Raw genomic sequence first — 17,736 nt, 5'->3', positions numbered from 1 at the left:
AAGCATTTTGGATATGAGATCTGCAACTAGTATCTCAATTTGTGTTCAAAATATTTTGAAGTGTTTCATGTTGGTAAATGAGTATCCTGGGTTCTAATAAAAGAGCAACTGAACCAGAGGTGTAACTTGCACAATCCAGCTCTTAGGGACTGCCTGTTTCTTTATTTCCCCCCAATTCACATACTAATAATGTAACAACCATTGGGATCGTATTAGAAGGTAGTAATTATGGTCAAGCAGGTCATGAGGACACTGACGCCTTTAGAGAAAGAGGAGGACACAAATGAGTCCCTTTGCATACAATCACCAAGGAAGGCCATGTGAGACCATGACTGGGATGAATGCTTTACCCAAGGACACTACCATGCTGGTACCTTAGTTTTCCAGTTTCCAGAAGTGGGAGAAATAAATTTATGTGGTTTAATCCACCCAGTCTAAGGTGTTATTGTAGCCGTCCAAACTGCATGGACACTGCCACTTATGGGTGAATCATTTTTGCCTCCTTTTGTCTTTCAAAATCAGATACTATATTTCACCTTAAGGAATATCAAGTGATGGGCTACAGAAGGGGCAAGGAGATTATCAGTTCTTTTTTTAAAAACCCAACCAACTAACCAAACCAAACCAAGCAAAAACAAAAACCAAAAAACAATACAACAATCCATCTGAAGCAATTATGTATTGAAAACATCAAATCCCAACAGCAAATACTTTTTCTCACCAAGCATTTATTAAGCAACTGTTGGCATCAGATATAGCTTACAGCAGTTCTTCACTATCATAACCATCAAAAGTCTCAAACCAGAGAGGTCTCATAGGGTTCACCATTCCTCCCAGTTCAGAATCATGGAGTTTCTTCAGTTATCTTCTCAAAAAACGATTCTCTCTAAATAGGATTCATATGAATTGGCTATTAACCATTTATTAGAGTTGGGTTTTGTATGGTTATGGGTTTCTTTCTACTTTGGTGTTGAGGTCTCCCTGTTGAGAGAGCCAAAAGCTATGGTCGTCACCTCTCTTAACACAGGCTTCATGAGGGCGCGAAGGAGTCTAAATCTCAAGTGTGTGTGTCAGATGAGACGATGAGGATGGGAAACTGAGTCCGTGAAACAAAGAGCTGATTCTTCCCATGCTCCAGAGAGGACAGGAGAACAGACAGGACACAGAGAGGAATGGCGGAGGTGACAGGGAGCTTGACAATGTGTGTGTGGGAGAGGAAGGGAGACAGGGAGAGGAGGACAGAGAGACAGCAAGATGGGGGGAAGGGAAGAAGGGGAGAGGGACAGGGGGGAGATACACACCAGGATTTTGCTAGAATTCAGATCCATGGGCCTTGTCCCCTAGGAATTCCCATGGGGGTGGTGGATTGGGTTGTTTCTGGATAACAGGTGAGAAGGGAGATGGCTCTGGTGTTGATCATTAGGTTCTATCGTGATTAGAACCTGTGCGTTTTTGGGGTTTGAACTGTTTTCCTGAATATGTTTCCTTAAGGAGGACCTTAGCATCATTAGCTACTGTGTCAAGCATAAGAAGTTGCATGTAATAGATTTCCTGACAGTAAAGACCTGCACCAAGGAGACCTCCACCACTGATTAAAAGATTCTTCAAATATCTCATAAACATTTCCCCTACTGTTTCTTCCTTCTCAGTTTCCAACAAAGTTGGAGATCTAATGCTACCTTTGAGTTGTTCTACTGGCACTCGCAAGTGTTTAGCCAAGGCTTTCAGGGATGGCTCATCGACTCCAAAGAGGACTTGATAGTCCTTTAAGATTTTCTGCAGCTTCTCCAATTTATTGTTACTGATGCTTATTTGCAAAGGCTTGATGGCCGATACTCCAGCCCCGAGGGCATGTAGCCAGATATACTGCTGCTGAGCAACCCTCTTTCTTTCAATGGCTGCCTCAGTAACATTAGGCAAGGAAAGCATAAAGAGGTGGCGCTTTTGAGCAGGCAGATCCTTCATTAAGGTGTCCATCATGATTGGGAAATCATACTCAGATAAATTGTTGTTGGAAATTAAGAATACTTGTGGTTCATCAATGTTATTCCCCTTTATATTTCTCACACAGTTCTCTCGGATCTGCTGTAAGACTTTTTCTCTGTCAAAGGTAGTTGGCTTAGATATCTCTTCATTTTGTAAATCAGAATCCACCTTGGTTCTTACAAAGTAGAAATTCTTCTTCATAATTTTGATTGCCTTGGCCAGGTCTAGGTCATTTTTCTTGAATCGTGTAGCAGAAACAATGATGAAGAAGTCATACTCCCTAAATTTTACTTTTTCCAGATAATCTTTTGGCTGGAAATTAGGGGATCCAATCCCAGGCAGGTCCCAGATTCTCACATTGGGAAAGTTTGGGTGTTTGTATGCAGTTCTCTCCATGGTCGTCTCCACCACCCCAACAGGAGCTGCATCTTTTCCCTCATGTCCAACCCCTCTCAGGGCATTGACGAAACTGGACTTCCCTGCTCCAGACTCCCCTGTCACAGCGAGGTCCAGTGGGGCATTATCAATTTCTCTTAGTGCAACATTGATTACCGAGGCTGCTCCCTGAATGTCCCCTTTTTGCAGGTGTGACTCTATCAAACTGATGGTGTTTTGAGAAATGATTTTGTTTTCCACCTTGAAGTTCTTAAAATACTTATTGAAGCTGAAAGCTGAATCTTGGTGATGAGTATCATCAGAAGTACCAGAGAACCATTGACCCATGACTGTGAGCAAGTGATGTAACTGAAAGAAAGAGAAAAGAGTTACTATGCTAGAGAACATCTTAGAACTTTGATCTTACCCAAAGCACTGCAGTCTCTATGTCCTTATGGCCTCAGTTATGTCCTGAGATGCCTCAGATCTCATGTCTGTCTACTCTTTCTTATTTAAACAATTTATTAGGGAAAGGTTTCAACTGAAACGAAGTTAAGGAAGACATCATAAAAAACTGCATGTGTCTTTTAACCAGCTTTAACAATTGCCGAAATATGGCCAATCCTAATTCATCTAATCTGATTTAGGACTCCAAAGCCAGCCCAAGACAACATCATTCAATGTGTTTCTAACAATTATCAGGGATTTTGATTAACATAAGTGTCATAAAGTGACCAAACCAAACAATCAATAATACTTCATAATTGTCCTCACTGCTTAATCAGATCCCACTTCCTCCACAGCCACATAGATTTTTGTTTGTATTTTTGTTTTGCAATATTGGTTTGAGTCAAGATGTCAACAAAGGTGAGCTATTTTATTTGGTTGATGTACTTCTTAAGTTCCATTGGTTTGCTTTTTAGGTATTTCTCTTGGCTTTGGAACTCATGTTGGTGAGTCCTTGTCTTTCAAGAGTATTATTAACTTGCAATAAGCTGAGCCTTCTTCATCCTTCACATCCATGATTAAACCCATTTCCTGAATGAAACATTTCAGCATATTTGAGCCCATGTTTAGCTCCCTTGTTTTCTTTTTAACATTTTGTTTTCTAAGAGTATTTTAATTATACGGAATCCTTTTTGAAAAGCAACACTTGTTGGGGAATAGTGGTAGAAAAACCCAAACAAGAAGCTGCTACTCTCTACCATGTGAGATCATCTCTTTTTTATTGAGATATCACTAGCATATAAAAATTGTATATGTACTATTAATGTTTCGATATATGAACACTGTGAAATGATAATCACAGTCTATTTATCTAACAAAGCTAGCACCTCTAAGTTGTGTGTGTGTGTGTGTGTGTGTGTGTGTGTGTATGTGTTGTGTAGAGAGGAATGTTAGGATCTATTCACATAGCAAATTTCAGGTAGACAGCACAATATTTTTAATCATCGTAATTGTATGATACATTAGATCTGCAGAACTTGATCATGTTGTGTAACTGAAACTTTGTATCCTGTGACCAACACTACCATATTTTCTCCTCCTCTCAGCCTGTGGCAACCATTCTGTGCTTCTATGAGTTTGATTACTGGAGATTCCACATATCAGTGAGACCAGGATAATCATTTTTTTAAGTGGGCAGCAGAACACACTGAGAATGTCTAATGTGACTTTTGTGTTTGATCCTCCATTGCTCTTTCCGGATCCATCTGAACCTCATCCGCCTGTGTGCCAGGTGGATAGCCACCTCAGCAGAGCGTTCTTACCTCCTAGTTGCCGGTCAAGTTCAGCCACTGAGAGGCAGCAACAAGCTTCTGAGCGTGGGATGAGAGACAGGTGAAGGCATGGCTCCAGGCTGTCTCCCTGCTTGGGTTGCATTTCTGACAGTAGCTCCATCTGCCACTGACTGAGAAAATCCCTGCTAAGTGGCTTCTGTCAACTGGTCTCAATCTCATAGGGTTTTTAAGAAAATATATTTCTCCCTGTCTTTCTCCTGCCCTAGGTTTGATAAAGGCTTCTCATACTTCCTGGTTCCTAGTGCCTCACCATCCCTTATTGATCACCTGGGCCAATTTTCTGAAATTTCTCTCTCCTGGAATTCTCTTCATTTAAAGTTTCTTTTTTTTTTTTATTAATTTTTATTGTAGGTTGTTCAAAACATTACATAGTTCTTGATATATCATATTTCACACTTTGATTCAAGTGGGATATGAACTCCCATTTTTACCCCATATACAGATTGCAGAATCACTTCAGTTGCACAACCATTGATTTACATATTGCCATTCTGGAGTCTGTTGTATTCTGCTGCCTTTCCTATCCTCTACTATCCCCCCTCCCCCCTCCCCTCCCCTCTTCTCTCTCTACCCCCTCTACTGTAATTCATTTCTCCCCCTTATATTTTCCCTCCTTTCCCCTCACTTCCTCTTGTATGTAATTTTGTATACCCCTGAGGGTCTCCTTCCATTTACATGCAATTTCCCTTCTCTCTCCCTTTCCCTCCCACCTCTCATCCCTGTTTAATGTTAATCTTCTTCTCATGCTCTTCTTCCCTACTCTGTTCTTAGTTACTCTCCTTATATCAAAGAAGACATTTGGCATTTGTTTTTAAGGGATTGGCTAGCTTCACTTAGCATAATCTGCTCTAATGCCATCCATTTCCCTCCAAATTCTATGATTTTGTCATTTCTTAATGCAGAGTAATACTCCATTGTGTATAAATGCCACATTTTTTTTATCCATTCGTCTATTGAAGGGCATCTAGGTTGGTTCCACAGTCTTGCTATTGTGAATTGTGCTGCTATGAACATGGATGTAGCAGTGTCCCTATAGTGTGCTCTTTTTAGGTCTTTAGGGAATAGACCGAGTAGTGGAATAGCTGGATCAAATGGTGGTTCCATTCCGAGCTTTCCAAGAAATCTCCATACTGCTTTCCAAATTGGCCGCACCAATTTGCAGTCCCACCAGCAATGTACAAGAGTACCCTTTTCCCCACATCCTCGCCAGCACTTGTTGCTGTTTGACTTCCTAATGGCTGCCAATCTTACTGGAGTGAGATGGTATCTTAGGGTGGTTTTGATTTGCATTTCTCTGACTGCTAGAGATGGTGAGCATTTTTTCATATACTTGTTGATTGATTGTATGTCCTCCTCTGAGAAATTTCTGTGCAGGTCCTTGGCCCATTTGTTGATTGGGTTATTCGTTATCTCATTGTCTAATTTTTTTAGTTCTTTGTATATTCTGGATATTAGGGCTCTGTCTGAAGTGTGAGGAGTAAAGATTTGTTCCCAGGACGTAGGCTCCCTATTTACCTCTCTTATTGTTTCTTTTGCTGAGAAAAAACTTTTTAGTTTGAGTAAGTCCCATTTGTTGATTCTAGTTATTAACTGTTGTGCTATGGGTGTCCTATTGAGGAATTTGGAGCCCGACCCCACAGTATGTAGATCATAGCCAACTTTTTCTTCTATCAGACGCCATGTCTCTGATTTGATATCAAGTTCCTTGATCCACTTTGAGTTAACTTTTGTGCATGGCGAGAGAAAGGGATTCAGTTTCATTTTGTTGCATATGGATTTCCAGTTTTCCCAACACCATTTGTTGAAGATGCTATCCTTCTTCCATTTCATGCTTTTAGCCCCTTTATCAAATATAAGATAGTTGTAGTTTTGTGGATTGGTTTCTGTGTCCTCTATTCTGTACCATTGGTCCACCTGCCTGTTTTGGTACCAGTACCATGCTGTTTTTGTTACTATTGCTCTGTAGTATAGTTTGAAGTCTGGTATAGCTATACCGCCTGATTCACATTTCCTGCTTAGAATTGTTTTTGCTATTCTGGGTCTTTTATTTTTCCATATGAATTTCATGATTGCTTTCTCTATTTCTACAAGAAATGCCGTTGGGATTTTGATTGGCATTGCATTAAACCTATAGAGAACTTTTGGTAATATCGCCATTTTGATGATGTTACTTCTACCTATCCATGAACAGGGTATATTTTTCCATCTTCTAAGATCTTCTTCTATTTCTCTCTTTAGGGTTCTGTAGTTTTCATTGTATAAGTCTTTCACCTCTTTTGTTAGGTTGATTCCCAAGTATTTTATTTTCTTTGAGGATATTGTGAATGGGGTGGTTGTCCTCATTTCCATTTCAGAGGATTTGTTGCTGATATACAGGAATGCCTTTGATTTATGCGTGTTGATTTTATAGCCTGCCACTTTGCTGAATTCATTTATTAGCTCTAATAGTTTCTTTGTAGACCCTTTTGGGTCTGCTAGGTATAGAATCATGTCATCTGCAAATAGTGATAATTTGAGTTCTTCTTTTCCTATTTTTATGCCTTTAATTTCTTTCGTCTGTCTAATTGCTCTGGCCAGTGATTCGAGAACTATGTTGAACAGAAGTGGTGAGAGAGGGCATCCCTGTCTTGTTCCAGATTTTAGAGGGAATGCCTTCAGTTTTTCTCCATTCAGAATGATGCTAGCCTGAGGCTTAGCATAGATTGCTTTTACAATGTTGAGGTATGTTCCTGTTATCCCTAGTTTTTCTAGAGTTTTGAACATAAAGGGATGCTGTACTTTGTCGAATGCTTTTTCCGCATCTATCGAGATGACCATATGGTTCTTATTTTTAAGCCTGTTGATGTGGTGAATAACATTTATTGATTTCCGTATATTGAACCAACCTTGCATCCCAGGGATAAATCCTACCTGATCATGGTGCACAATTTTTTTGATATGTTTTTGTATCCGGTTCGCCAGAAGTTTATTGAGGATTTTTGCATCTAGGTTCATTAGAGATATTGGTCTATAGTTTTCTTTCTTTGAAGTGTCTTTGTCTGGTTTAGGAATCAGGGTGATGTTGGCCTCATAGAATGAATTTGGAAGTTCTCCCTCTTTTTCTATTTCCTGAAATAGCTTGAAAAGTATTGGTGTTAATTCCTCTTTAAAGGTTTTGAAAAACTCTGCTGTATACCCATCCGGTCCTGGGCTTTTCTTAGTTGGTAGTCTTTTGATGGTATCTTCTATTTCCTCAATTGATATTGGTCTGTTTAGGTTGTCAATATCCTCCTGACTCAATCTGGGCAAATCATATGACTTAAGAAATTTATCGATGCCTTCACTATCTTCTATTTTATTGGAGTATAAGGATTCAAAATAATTTCTGATAATCTTCTGTATTTCTGAAGTGTCTGTTGTGATATTGCCTTTTTCATCCCGTATGCTGGTAATTTGAGTTCTCTCTCTTCTTCTCTTTGTTAGCGTGGCTAAGGGTCTGTCAATTTTATTTATTTTTTCAAAGAACCAACTTTTAGTTTTGTCAATTTTTTCAATTGTTTCTTTCGTTTCGATTTCATTAATTTCAGCTCTGATTTTAATTATTTCTTGTCTTCTACTTCTTTTGCTGTTGTTTTGCTCTTCTTTTTCTAGGATTTTGAGTTGAAGTATTAGATCATTTATTTGTTGGTTTTTTCTTTTTTTAAGGAATGAACTCCAAGCAATAAATTTTCCTCTTAGAACTGCTTTCAATGTGTCCCATAGATTCCGATATGTTGTGTCTGTGTTTTCATTTATCTCTAAGAATTTTTTAATTTCCTCCTTGATGTCTTCTATAACCCATTGATCATTCAGTAACCTATTGTTCATTCTCCAAGTGATGCATGATTTTTCCTTACTTCTTTTATCGTTGATTTTCAATTTCATTCCATTATGATCAGATAATATGCATGGTATTATCCCTACTCCTTTATATTGTCTAATAGTTGCCCTGTGACATAATATATGATCTATTTTTGAGAAGGATCCATGTGCTGCTGAGAAAAAAGTGTAACTGCTTGATGTTGGGTGGTATATTCTATATATGTCAATTAAGTCTAGGTTATTAATTGTGTTATTGAGCTCTATAGTTTCCTTATTCAACTTTTGTTTGGAAGATCTGTCCAGTGGTGAGAGAGGTGTGTTGAAGTCTCCCATGATTATTGTATGGTGGTCTATTAGACTCTTGAACTTGAGAAGAGTTTGTTTGATGAACATAGCTGCACCATTGTTTGGGGCATATATATTTATGATTGTTATGTCTTGTTGGTGTATGGTTCCCTTGAGAAGTATGTAGTGTCCCTCTTCATCCCTTTTGATTAACTTTGGCTTGAAATCTATTTTATTTGAAATGAGTATGGACACTCCTGCTTGTTTCCGAAGTCCATATGAGTGATATGATTTTTCCCAACCTTTCACCTTCAGTCTATGTATGTCTTTTCCTATCAAATGCGTCTCCTGAAGGCAGCATATTGTTGGGTCTTGTTTAGTGATCCATTCTGCTAGCCTGTGTCTCTTAATTGGTGAGTTTAAGCCATTAACATTTAGAGTTATTATTGAGATATGGGTTGTTCTTCCAGCCATATTTGTTTATTTATGTTACTAAACATGGTTTGTTTTCCTCTTTGATTATTCCCCCCCACCTTTACTGTACTACCTCCCGCTGTTGGTTTTCATTGATATTTTCCATTTCCTCTTCCTGTAATATTTTGCCGAGGATGTTTTGAAGAGCTGGTTTTCTAGCTGCAAATTCTTTTAACTTTTGTTTATCATGGAAGGTTTTAATTTCATCTTCCATCCTGAAGCTTAATTTCGTGGGATACACAATTCTTGGTTGGAACCCCTTTTCTTTCAGTGTTTGAAATATGTTATTCCAGGATCTTCTAGCTTTCAGAGTCTGTGTTGAAAGATCAGCTGTTATCCTGATTGGTTTACCCCTAAATGTAATCTGCTTCCTTTCTCTTGTAGCTTTTAAAATTCTCTCCTTATTCTGTATGTTGGGCATCTTCATTATAATGTGTCTAGGTGTGGATCTCTTATGATTTTGCACATTCGGCGTCCTGTAGGCTTCTAGGATTTGGGATTCTGTCTCATTCTTCAAGTCTGGGAAGTTTTCTCGTATTATTTCGTTGAATAGATTGCTCATTCCTTTGGTTTGGACCTCAATACCTTCCTGTATCCCCATGACCCTTAAGTTGGGTCTCTTTATGTTATCCCATATTTCTTGAATGTTCTGCTCATGGTTTCTTAACAGCTTTGCTGAGCTGTCTATGTTCTTCTCCAGTTGAAATACTTTGTCTTCATTGTCTGATGTTCTATCTTCTAAGTGTTCTACTCTGCTGGTAGTATTCTCAATTGAGTTTTTAAGTTGGTTTATTGTTTCCTGCATTTCCAGGATTTCTGTTTGTTTGTTTTTTATAACCTCTATCTCCCTGTATAATTGATCTTTTGCTTCTTGGATTTGTTTATGTAATTTATTGTCGAAGTGGTCGAAGTGGTCTTTCATTGTCTGATTTTGCTGTCTAATGTCTTCCTTGAGACTCCAGATCATCTGAAGCATGTATATCCTGAATTCTTTATCTGACATTCCATCTGCTGCAGATATTACCTCTTCTAAAGTTGAGTTGACCTGCATTGCTTGTGGTCCTTTCTTTCCTTGTCTTTTCATACTGATCGCGTTTCTTTCTGCTTGGTGAAACTGTTGTGTTATTGATTTTTCCCCCTATATATTTATATTGCTCTTGTATAGCTGCAAAGTCTCCCTCGCAGGCTTTGGCGGTGGCTCTGCCCCTCCTCCAATTGAGGCAATGTGCCTTCCACGCCAGGAGGCCGCTGTACCTGTACTTTCGATGGGCCTGTTCTTTCGGTGGTCACAGGTCCGCCTACCTTGCAGGCGTGAGCAGCGGCTTTGCCCCTCCGCTGGCCACTAGGCCTGTTCTGTCTGTCGGTTGCAGATCTGTCTACCTAAAAGGCGCTGTTGGCGGCTCTGCCCCTCCCCCGACCGGGGCGATGTATCTGGCGGGCCACTGGGCCTGTTTTGTCGGTGGTCACGGTTCCGCCTACCTTGCACACGCGTGGAGCAGCTGTTTCATTAGTGCCTGGGCACACTCTCCTTGTTTGCCTCCCTCAGGCCCTAAGTTTGTAGAGCTTGGGGCTGAGAACCCCCAGCAAATTTGCTTACCTTCTGGTAGCCACGCCCCCGTATCTGGTGCAAGAGACCTCAGTTGTCAGCACTGGTGGGAGCTGTAGCTGGGAGACCCGCGCCCCGCGGCTCCCGCCGGCTCCTGCGTCAGCGCCGCCTCAGCTCCCGCCGGTTCCCGTGCCGCTGCCGCGGTTCCCGCCAGCTCCGGCCGGCTCCCTCGCCGCTCCTGCTAATTTAGAATCCGCTGGGAAGGAATCTCTTTGGCCGATCTTTGGTGACTTCCGTTCTCTGCTATGGCGGGCCCCTGGCTCCTTGCAGGAGTGACCGAAGGGAGAGGTGGAACTGGCTTGTCTCTGGTCTGACACAATCTCTGGTTTTAGATCCCAGTTCGCTAATTCATAGAGGCTTGTTTAGATTTCCTTCCCATCCTCTCAAGGGGGGGGAGCCCTTTCCCGGGTGGGCAGGGCCGTTAGCAGAGCCGGAAGGGCACGTGCCTTCTGTCGGGCCAGGCGGGGACCCTTCTGGCTGCGCTGGGCCGCTGGGGGCGCCCACAGAGCCAGGCAGATGGCGCCCGCGTGGCTAAGAGCCGGGCGGGGTGACCCTTCGCAGAGCGGGCGGGCCGCCAGGAGTGCCGGGATGGTGGGAGCTGTCTGCCGGCCGGGCAGGGACCCTTCTCGATGAGCAGGGCCGCTGGGGGCGCTTGTAAAGCCGGGCGGCTGCAGCCTCGTGGCTAAGAACCAGGCGGGCGTGGTGGCTGTTTGCAGAGCAAGAGCGGAATGGCGGGAGCTGTCTGCCGGCAGGGCGGGGACCCTTCTCGCAGAGCAGGGCCGCCGGGGGCGCTTGTAAAGCCGGGTGGCTGCAGCCGCGTGGCTAAGACCCAGGCGGCGGGGTGGCTGTTTGCAGGGCAAGAGCGGGACCGCCAGGGTAGCCGGGATGGCGGAAACTGTCTGTTGGCCGGGCAGGGACCCTTCTCACTGAGCAGGGCCGCCGGGGGCGCTTGTAAAGCTGGGCGGCTGCAGCCTCGTGGCTAAGAACCAGGCGGGCGGGGTGGCTGTTTGCAGAGCAAGAGCGGAATGGCGGGAGCTGTCTGCCGGCAGGGCGGGGGCCCTTCTCGCCGAGCAGGGCCGCCGGGGGCGCTTGTAAAGCCGGGTGGTTGCAGCCGCGTGGCTAAGACCCAGGCGGGCGGGGTGGCTGTTTGCAGGGCAAGAGCGGGACCGCCAGGGTAGCCGGGATGGCGGAAGCTGTCTGTCGGCCAGGCAGGGACCCTTCTCGCCGAGCAGGGTCGCCGGGGGCGCTTGTAAAGCCGGGCGGCTGCAGCCTCGTGGCTAAGAACCAGGCGGGCGGGGTGGCTGTTTGCAGAGCAAGAGCGGAATGGCGGGAGCTGTCTGCCGGCAGGGCGGGGGCCCTTCTCGCCGAGCAGGGCCGCCGGGGGCGCTTGTAAAGCCGGGTGGCTGCAGCCGCGTGGCTAAGAACCAGGCGGGCGGGGTGGCTGTTTGCAGGGCAAGAGCGGGACCGCCAGGGTAGCCGGGATGGCGGAAGCTGTCTGTCGGCCGGGCAGGGACCCTTCTCGCCGAGCAGGGTCGCCGGGGGCGCTTGTAAAGCCGGGCGGCTGCAGCCTCGTGGCTAAGAACCAGGCAGGCGGGGTGGCTGTTTGCAGAACAAGAGCGGAATGGCGGGAGCTGTCTGCCGGCAGGGCGGGGACCCTTCTCGCAGAGCAGGGCCGCCGGGGGTGCTTGTAAAGCCGTGACTCTGCAGCCGCGTGGCTAAGAACCAAGCGGGCGGGGTGGCTGTTTGCAGAACAAGAGTGGAATGGCGGGAGCTGTCTGCCGGCCGGGCGGGGACCCTTCTCGCCGAGCAGGGCCGCCGGGGGCCGCTTGTAAAGCCGGGTGACTGCAGCCGCGTGGCTAAGAACCAGCCGGGTGGGGTGGCTGTTCGACGAGCGAAAGCAGGGCCGCCAGGGTAGCCGGGATGGCGGGAGCTGTCTGCTGGCCGGGCGGGGACCCTTCTGCCGCGCTGCTCTGGGCCGCCTGCCGCTTGCAGAAGCGGCGGGCGGCCGCGGGATTGGACTCTGAGCCCGCGCTGCCGGTCAAGTTTCACTTGTCTGGGGCAAACTGTCACGTCTAATAAACTTACTAATTCTCGGCAGGTCTCCTTTCAACGGAATTTTGCTAGAAGATCCTCAGTAGGTAGAATGTAGCTGTTTTAATTGGTGTTTCTGATCCCGTTAATGTGGAGATATTGAAAGTGCAGCTTCCTCGCCGGCCGCCATGTTGGATCCCCCCTAAAGTTTCTTTATTTGATGAATCCTCCATATACTGTAACACATGTCTTATTTTTTTCTTAAGTGAGGTGCTGCAAGGGTATGTGAATCCTTTCCTTCCTAAAGATACCATGTATCTGAACAAGGGATAAGAAAATATAATAGCCGAAAATTCTGCATAAATGTTCTACAACCCAAATATATATTTGATTGTGTCATGCCATATCAAATGGTACTTATCCTATTGTTTCTGAGTTTGATAGAGGGGTGACAATTACATTGTGAAGAGGACTACATCAACAGAAATTGATGAGTTCTGTTCAACTTGCCCTTGAGAACCTAAGTTGTTGTGGATTTCTAGTTTCTACATATGAGAGGTGGCTAAACATTATGTGTGCTTCAAGACAACTCAGAATTTTCAGAGAATAAATACTAAGTGCTTTCTTACTTTTCCATGGATGATTAGATAATAGCATGCTTCACTTCAACTGAGTTCCCAAGGCAAAGTCTTGTGTCTTCCTGTCCTACCTCCAGTTGGTGGAGTCTTTCTCTGTGCTATGCTCCCTGGCTACTGGAGTCTAATGAAATAGCATACTAGGATAGCAAAGGGATGATAGAGGGGAGAAAGAAGACAGAATTTACCACAACTACAAAAGACAGCAGTCCTTATAAGAAGTGTTGGCATTATTCCTACCTCTGTATCTAAGCTTCAAAAAGCCAAAGGGGATGAAAACAAGTGCACTGAGGAATTTAGCTCAGATCCATACAGAATGAGCAAGAATGAACCCAAAAGAGCAAGAATAAAGACAATAGCAGTGTTTCTCAGTTGCCATACAGGGACAGGGTGATTCACTTACTGCCACTCAAGTCCTACAAAAAAAATCTGAGCTGCTGTATCCACTGCAGAAAGGAGAGTCAATGAAAAGGACAAGGACTCTGGAGGCAATTCTGCAACAGGTAGCCAATCTGAATCCAAAAGACCTCTCCTGTATTTTAAAGGATTATGGGTTTAAGGAGCTTCAGCAAAACTGCCCAGGATACAATCAAACAGATGACATTGGATTTTGTGCTCTCTAGAAAACTAAATCCACCCCAGAATTCTGCTTGCCCCAGTGGTTCAGTATCTCCCCTGTTTTCCAGTAGAGATGTCCTCTTCTCAAAGATGACCTTTGGATTCAGATTTTATTGATCCTTTAATGAATAAAAGATATCGGATATCTCATCTGACATATAGAGTACAGCCAACACTAAATGGTCATTTGAATTCCACTGGTGACAAATCTGCTGCAGGCCTCCCACTACCCTCTCTAGCTGCTGCCATCCCCAACCCTCTGCCACAGCCTTCAACTCGCGTGCCTGTCTCCAATTCTCCCCAGACTTTTCAGTCTAACTCTGATTCTCCTAGGACTCCAGGAGGCTGGGGGACGCAAAACCTAGCTTTTGAAAATTTTAGTGGAAATGGTAGTATATATGAAGCCCAGGAAGACAAAAATACCTCTAGGACTTCTCTGGAAACCTTACCTGCTGGTTCAGCTCTAAAGTGTCCACAGCATATGGAAGAAACCATTCAATGTCTCACAAAAAGTTCAGAAAGAAGTCTTAAAAAAAAAAAAGCTGGGCACAGTGGCACATGCCTGTAATCCCAGTGGCTTGGGAGGCTGAGGTAGGAAGATCATAAATTTAAAGGAAGATCCAGCAACAGCAAGTCACTAAACTACTCAGTGAGATCCTGTCTTTCAATAAAATACAAAATGGGCTAGGGATGTGGCTTGAGTCCCCCTGAATTCAATCCCTAGTACCCTCTTGCCCCCCTGGAAAAAGGTCCAAAAAAACACAAAAACCAAATAAAAATTAACACAATGTTGAGATTATGAGAAGGAGGAAGATGTTCAAAGAGAAGAAGAAATTGCCACGCTGAGTAACTCCAGTCTGAATTCCCGTGAGGGACTTAGAGCAGGCTGCACTGCTTCCATGGACCTTCCTCAACACCAAACCCCAGATTATTTGATAACTATATTGCCATCGTCTCCTGTGAGCGATGGTGGAATGACAATGATAACTTCAATGCTGAGTACAGCGAGAACTGGCTCGGCTTGCCAAGATGGAGGGGCAGCTAGGAGTTTTACCAAACAATATGCAATAGAAACACCATCCTCCAGATTTAAAGGAGTATCAGAAGGTTCATGAAGAAGTCTTACAAGAATATCAGCCAATGGAGCACTGCAGTCCTGATTACCAAGCAACATACAGACATGAGTATCTTTGTGACAACTGGCTCACACCAAAAGATTAATGGTGGCTTTGACCAACAGCAAGCAGTCATGGTTCCAGCACTCTGCTTGGACCAGAAGAGGTGAATTAATTTAAGTTTATTTATTTAAAATTCCAAATGAGTTGTTCTAAATTCTAAAGAGATGCCAGTTGACCTGGTGAAAGTTTCAGTATTAGTCAACTTGAGTCCCCACATCCCCATTTTAATTTGCTTTCCTGCATTGGAAGCTGCTTTTTCTGGCTATTTTTTCACCTTTTTAAGACTTGTGTTTGTTAATAGAAATATTTTTCAATTTTAGAGCTCCAGTATCCCCACTTCAAATCAATTTATTTCCTTGAAAAACTTGTTTGGCATTAGAAATGATTTTTAGTAAATATTTTGGGCTTCAATATCCACACTTAAAAGTTGTGTGTGTGTTTATTTTAGAGTAATGTGCGGGTTGGGTTATAGCTCAGTGATACAGCACCTGCCCAGCATGTATGATGCACTGGGTTCTTCAGCACCACACATATAATCGAACACTGCAGTCCTGATTACCAAGAAAAATACAGACATGAGTATATTTGTGACAACTGGCTCACACCAAAAGACTAATGGTGGCTTTAAAATAAAGGTCCATTGACAGCTAAAAAAATATTTTAAAAAAGGTGCAAGGTTAAATGCTCCTGGATAAACATGAGCCTATTTTCTGATCTTCCTTGAAGTGAACTCTTTGCTTTCAATGGTGTAATATTTAGATATTTGCACAAAATTAAAAAAATCATTATTTTGTAGGGTTAAAAACAAAATTGTATGAGGGTTTATGTGTATGATTTTTATACATAGGTTCCTAGGCTGACTTGATCTGAAATATTATATCTGCTCTGCAGGTTAACCCCCCATTACAATGGTGCTTTAATTAATGGGACTAACTCTTGACAGGGTCTATTGATGTTGATGTGAAGCTAGGAATTATAACTATAGGTGTCTCCATTTGTCTGGGAAAGAAGAGTCCTTTAGTAGTAAAGTTACATTAAGGTAACTTCTGACCAGCTACTGACCCCAGTGCCCACATTAACATGGAATTGACTTGTACATGAAGTTCCCCTAAATAGAATGCCCCACCATGATAGTTCTGGAGAGGACCAATGATGGTCAAAAAACTCCCATGCTGACATGGAGAAGTTGAACACCTGACTGGCAGAGAGTTCAGAATGTGGTCCCCAGTTCTCCTGGGAACACATCAAACAGTCATAAATTTGGAGATAGTATTATCTCCTTTGTTGTTTTCTGCTCAGAGATAACCCACTCTCTCTCTTAAGAGTGCTCTCTGCTTAAGCATCATTTTGCTTTCACTTACTTTCACCCATAATAAAGTTCTCTTTTGCATGTTTTTTTTTTTTTTTTGGTGTGTGTGTGTGTGTCTGTCTTTAGATTTTCTTTGATTGGCACACAAGAACTGAAGTTTGAAGTTTCCACTTCCTACTTTCCAATGACAAGATAATTCTGACTGTTGACCAGAAAGATGGGGAAGAAGGGAATAGAATAGTAGAGATGAAAAACCTGCAAGTGACACAGAAAAAAATGCTATAGTCAGATTCACTGAGAAAGGAGACAAGAACACTCTAGCCATGTCCAGAAGGTAACCGAGAGCATATGCTGTTTTAAGCAGATTTCTCATTTTCAGTTTTCCTCTCTCATCTACTACCAATTCCCTGATTTAATAACACACTCCATAATTTGTTTTAAATGTCTTGTATATTAACCATGAACAGAAGTGACAGGGATTTGAACTATCAATTGTTACAAAAGGATACATGTGTCAATGACATTATTTTCCCAATGTATTCTGACTTGCCTACTTTTCATCACAGGAGATCATTAGCATTCCTACTTTCCATTTAAAAAATGAAAGACTCCCTGGTCATAAATGTTAAGTGGCATACAGAGTGTGCCCCTGCTCCGGTGTAGCTCTGCTCAATGGAAGGAATGAAAACTGCTGAATTAGAGGCAAGAGAATAAGAACAGGATAGAAGAGACAGGGTGATGTTCCCTAATACACTGTGATTAGGGAACATTTCCAACCATTCTCCGGGGAGATGCTAGAGACAGACACAAGAAAAATGAATAGCCATTTCATCAAGTAAATAATATCCCAAACATTTGGTTTAGATTTATCTGACCTTCAGTGATTAGCTAGGACTGTCCATTAGCCCATCCTGCCACCCTCCCATTATGGCTGCATAGCTCCTAAGTGGAGTTTCCCAGCCCTCCAGTCCATGCTCCCAAATGTCTTGATAACCAAAAATTCCTTAGAGAAAGGAGACCTATTGAGTCAGAAATCAGCTCTGAATGCCCTTGTTGGATTACCAGAAAATCCTGCGTCTGGTTGAGAACTCACTGCTGTTCAAGGCTCAGGAGCAGTCTTCTGCTGTAGTCCAATCTCTTCTTGTGAAAATTCCACTTCTTAAGTCTATGCAAAGTAGTAGATAAGAAGTGGCTGAACAGGGTTTCTATACTCACTTGGCTTCTCTGTCACCCCTCTGTGTGTTGCTGACCAATCATGGAGCGGGGTGGATCTAGTCTGATTTCAGAATCCACTGTATTTCCAAGAACTGAAAAGTGAAACCCAAATTTGTCTTGCCAGAACTCAGTTCTGGAAGGAGAACTTGAACAGTCCTGAGATTAAAAATAAGCTGTCATAAATTTAAGGCTTGGCAAGTGAGGTCAGCACAGAGTAGGAACTTATTAACAAGACTGTTACATATTCCACAATTCCTGAATTGTCATTTTCCCTGATCCCTGACTCCACAGATGCAGTAGAACTCAGAGTCATGTGAGAGCAGTCTTAACAGAGACACTCCCTACTTCCAGCCTCTGTGACCATAACCTTGTTTCCTGACTACTG

The 17,736-nt window shown here is 43.2% G+C and overlaps 1 protein-coding gene and 1 pseudogene across 2 annotated transcripts; one reads left to right on the top strand and one right to left on the bottom strand.

Moving 5' to 3' along the window:
• Nucleotides 1-775: 775 nt before the first annotated feature.
• Nucleotides 776-17,321, bottom strand: LOC143399203 (interferon-inducible GTPase 1-like). Of its 2 annotated transcripts, none has more exons than XM_076855920.1 (2): nucleotides 17,199-17,321; nucleotides 776-2,730 (listed from the first exon to the last, which is right to left on the bottom strand). In XM_076855920.1, the coding sequence occupies exon 2, from the start codon at nucleotides 2,707-2,709 to the stop codon at nucleotides 1,420-1,422; it is 1,290 nt and encodes a 429-aa protein (XP_076712035.1). In that variant the 5' UTR covers nucleotides 2,710-2,730; nucleotides 17,199-17,321; the 3' UTR covers nucleotides 776-1,419. The 2 variants fall into 2 exon arrangements, with proteins under 2 accessions (XP_076712035.1, XP_076712036.1); XM_076855921.1 differs by lacking the exon at nucleotides 17,199-17,321 and adding an exon at nucleotides 10,357-10,434.
• On the top strand, nucleotides 3,217-14,934 carry LOC143400400 (RNA polymerase II elongation factor ELL2 pseudogene; annotated as a pseudogene).
• Nucleotides 17,322-17,736: the final 415 nt, after the last annotated feature.

This window comes from Callospermophilus lateralis, chromosome 5 (genome assembly GCF_048772815.1).
Source record: "Callospermophilus lateralis isolate mCalLat2 chromosome 5, mCalLat2.hap1, whole genome shotgun sequence".
Taxonomy (NCBI): domain Eukaryota; kingdom Metazoa; phylum Chordata; class Mammalia; order Rodentia; family Sciuridae; genus Callospermophilus; species Callospermophilus lateralis.
The sequence above is the reverse complement of the archived record's forward strand: the minus strand, read 5'-3'. Positions and strand labels throughout refer to the sequence as shown.

Coding starts and splice junctions, on each gene's coding strand:
- LOC143399203 (XM_076855920.1), bottom strand. CDS start 2,709: ATGGGTCAATGGTTCTCTGGTACTTCTGATGATACTCATCACCAAGAT.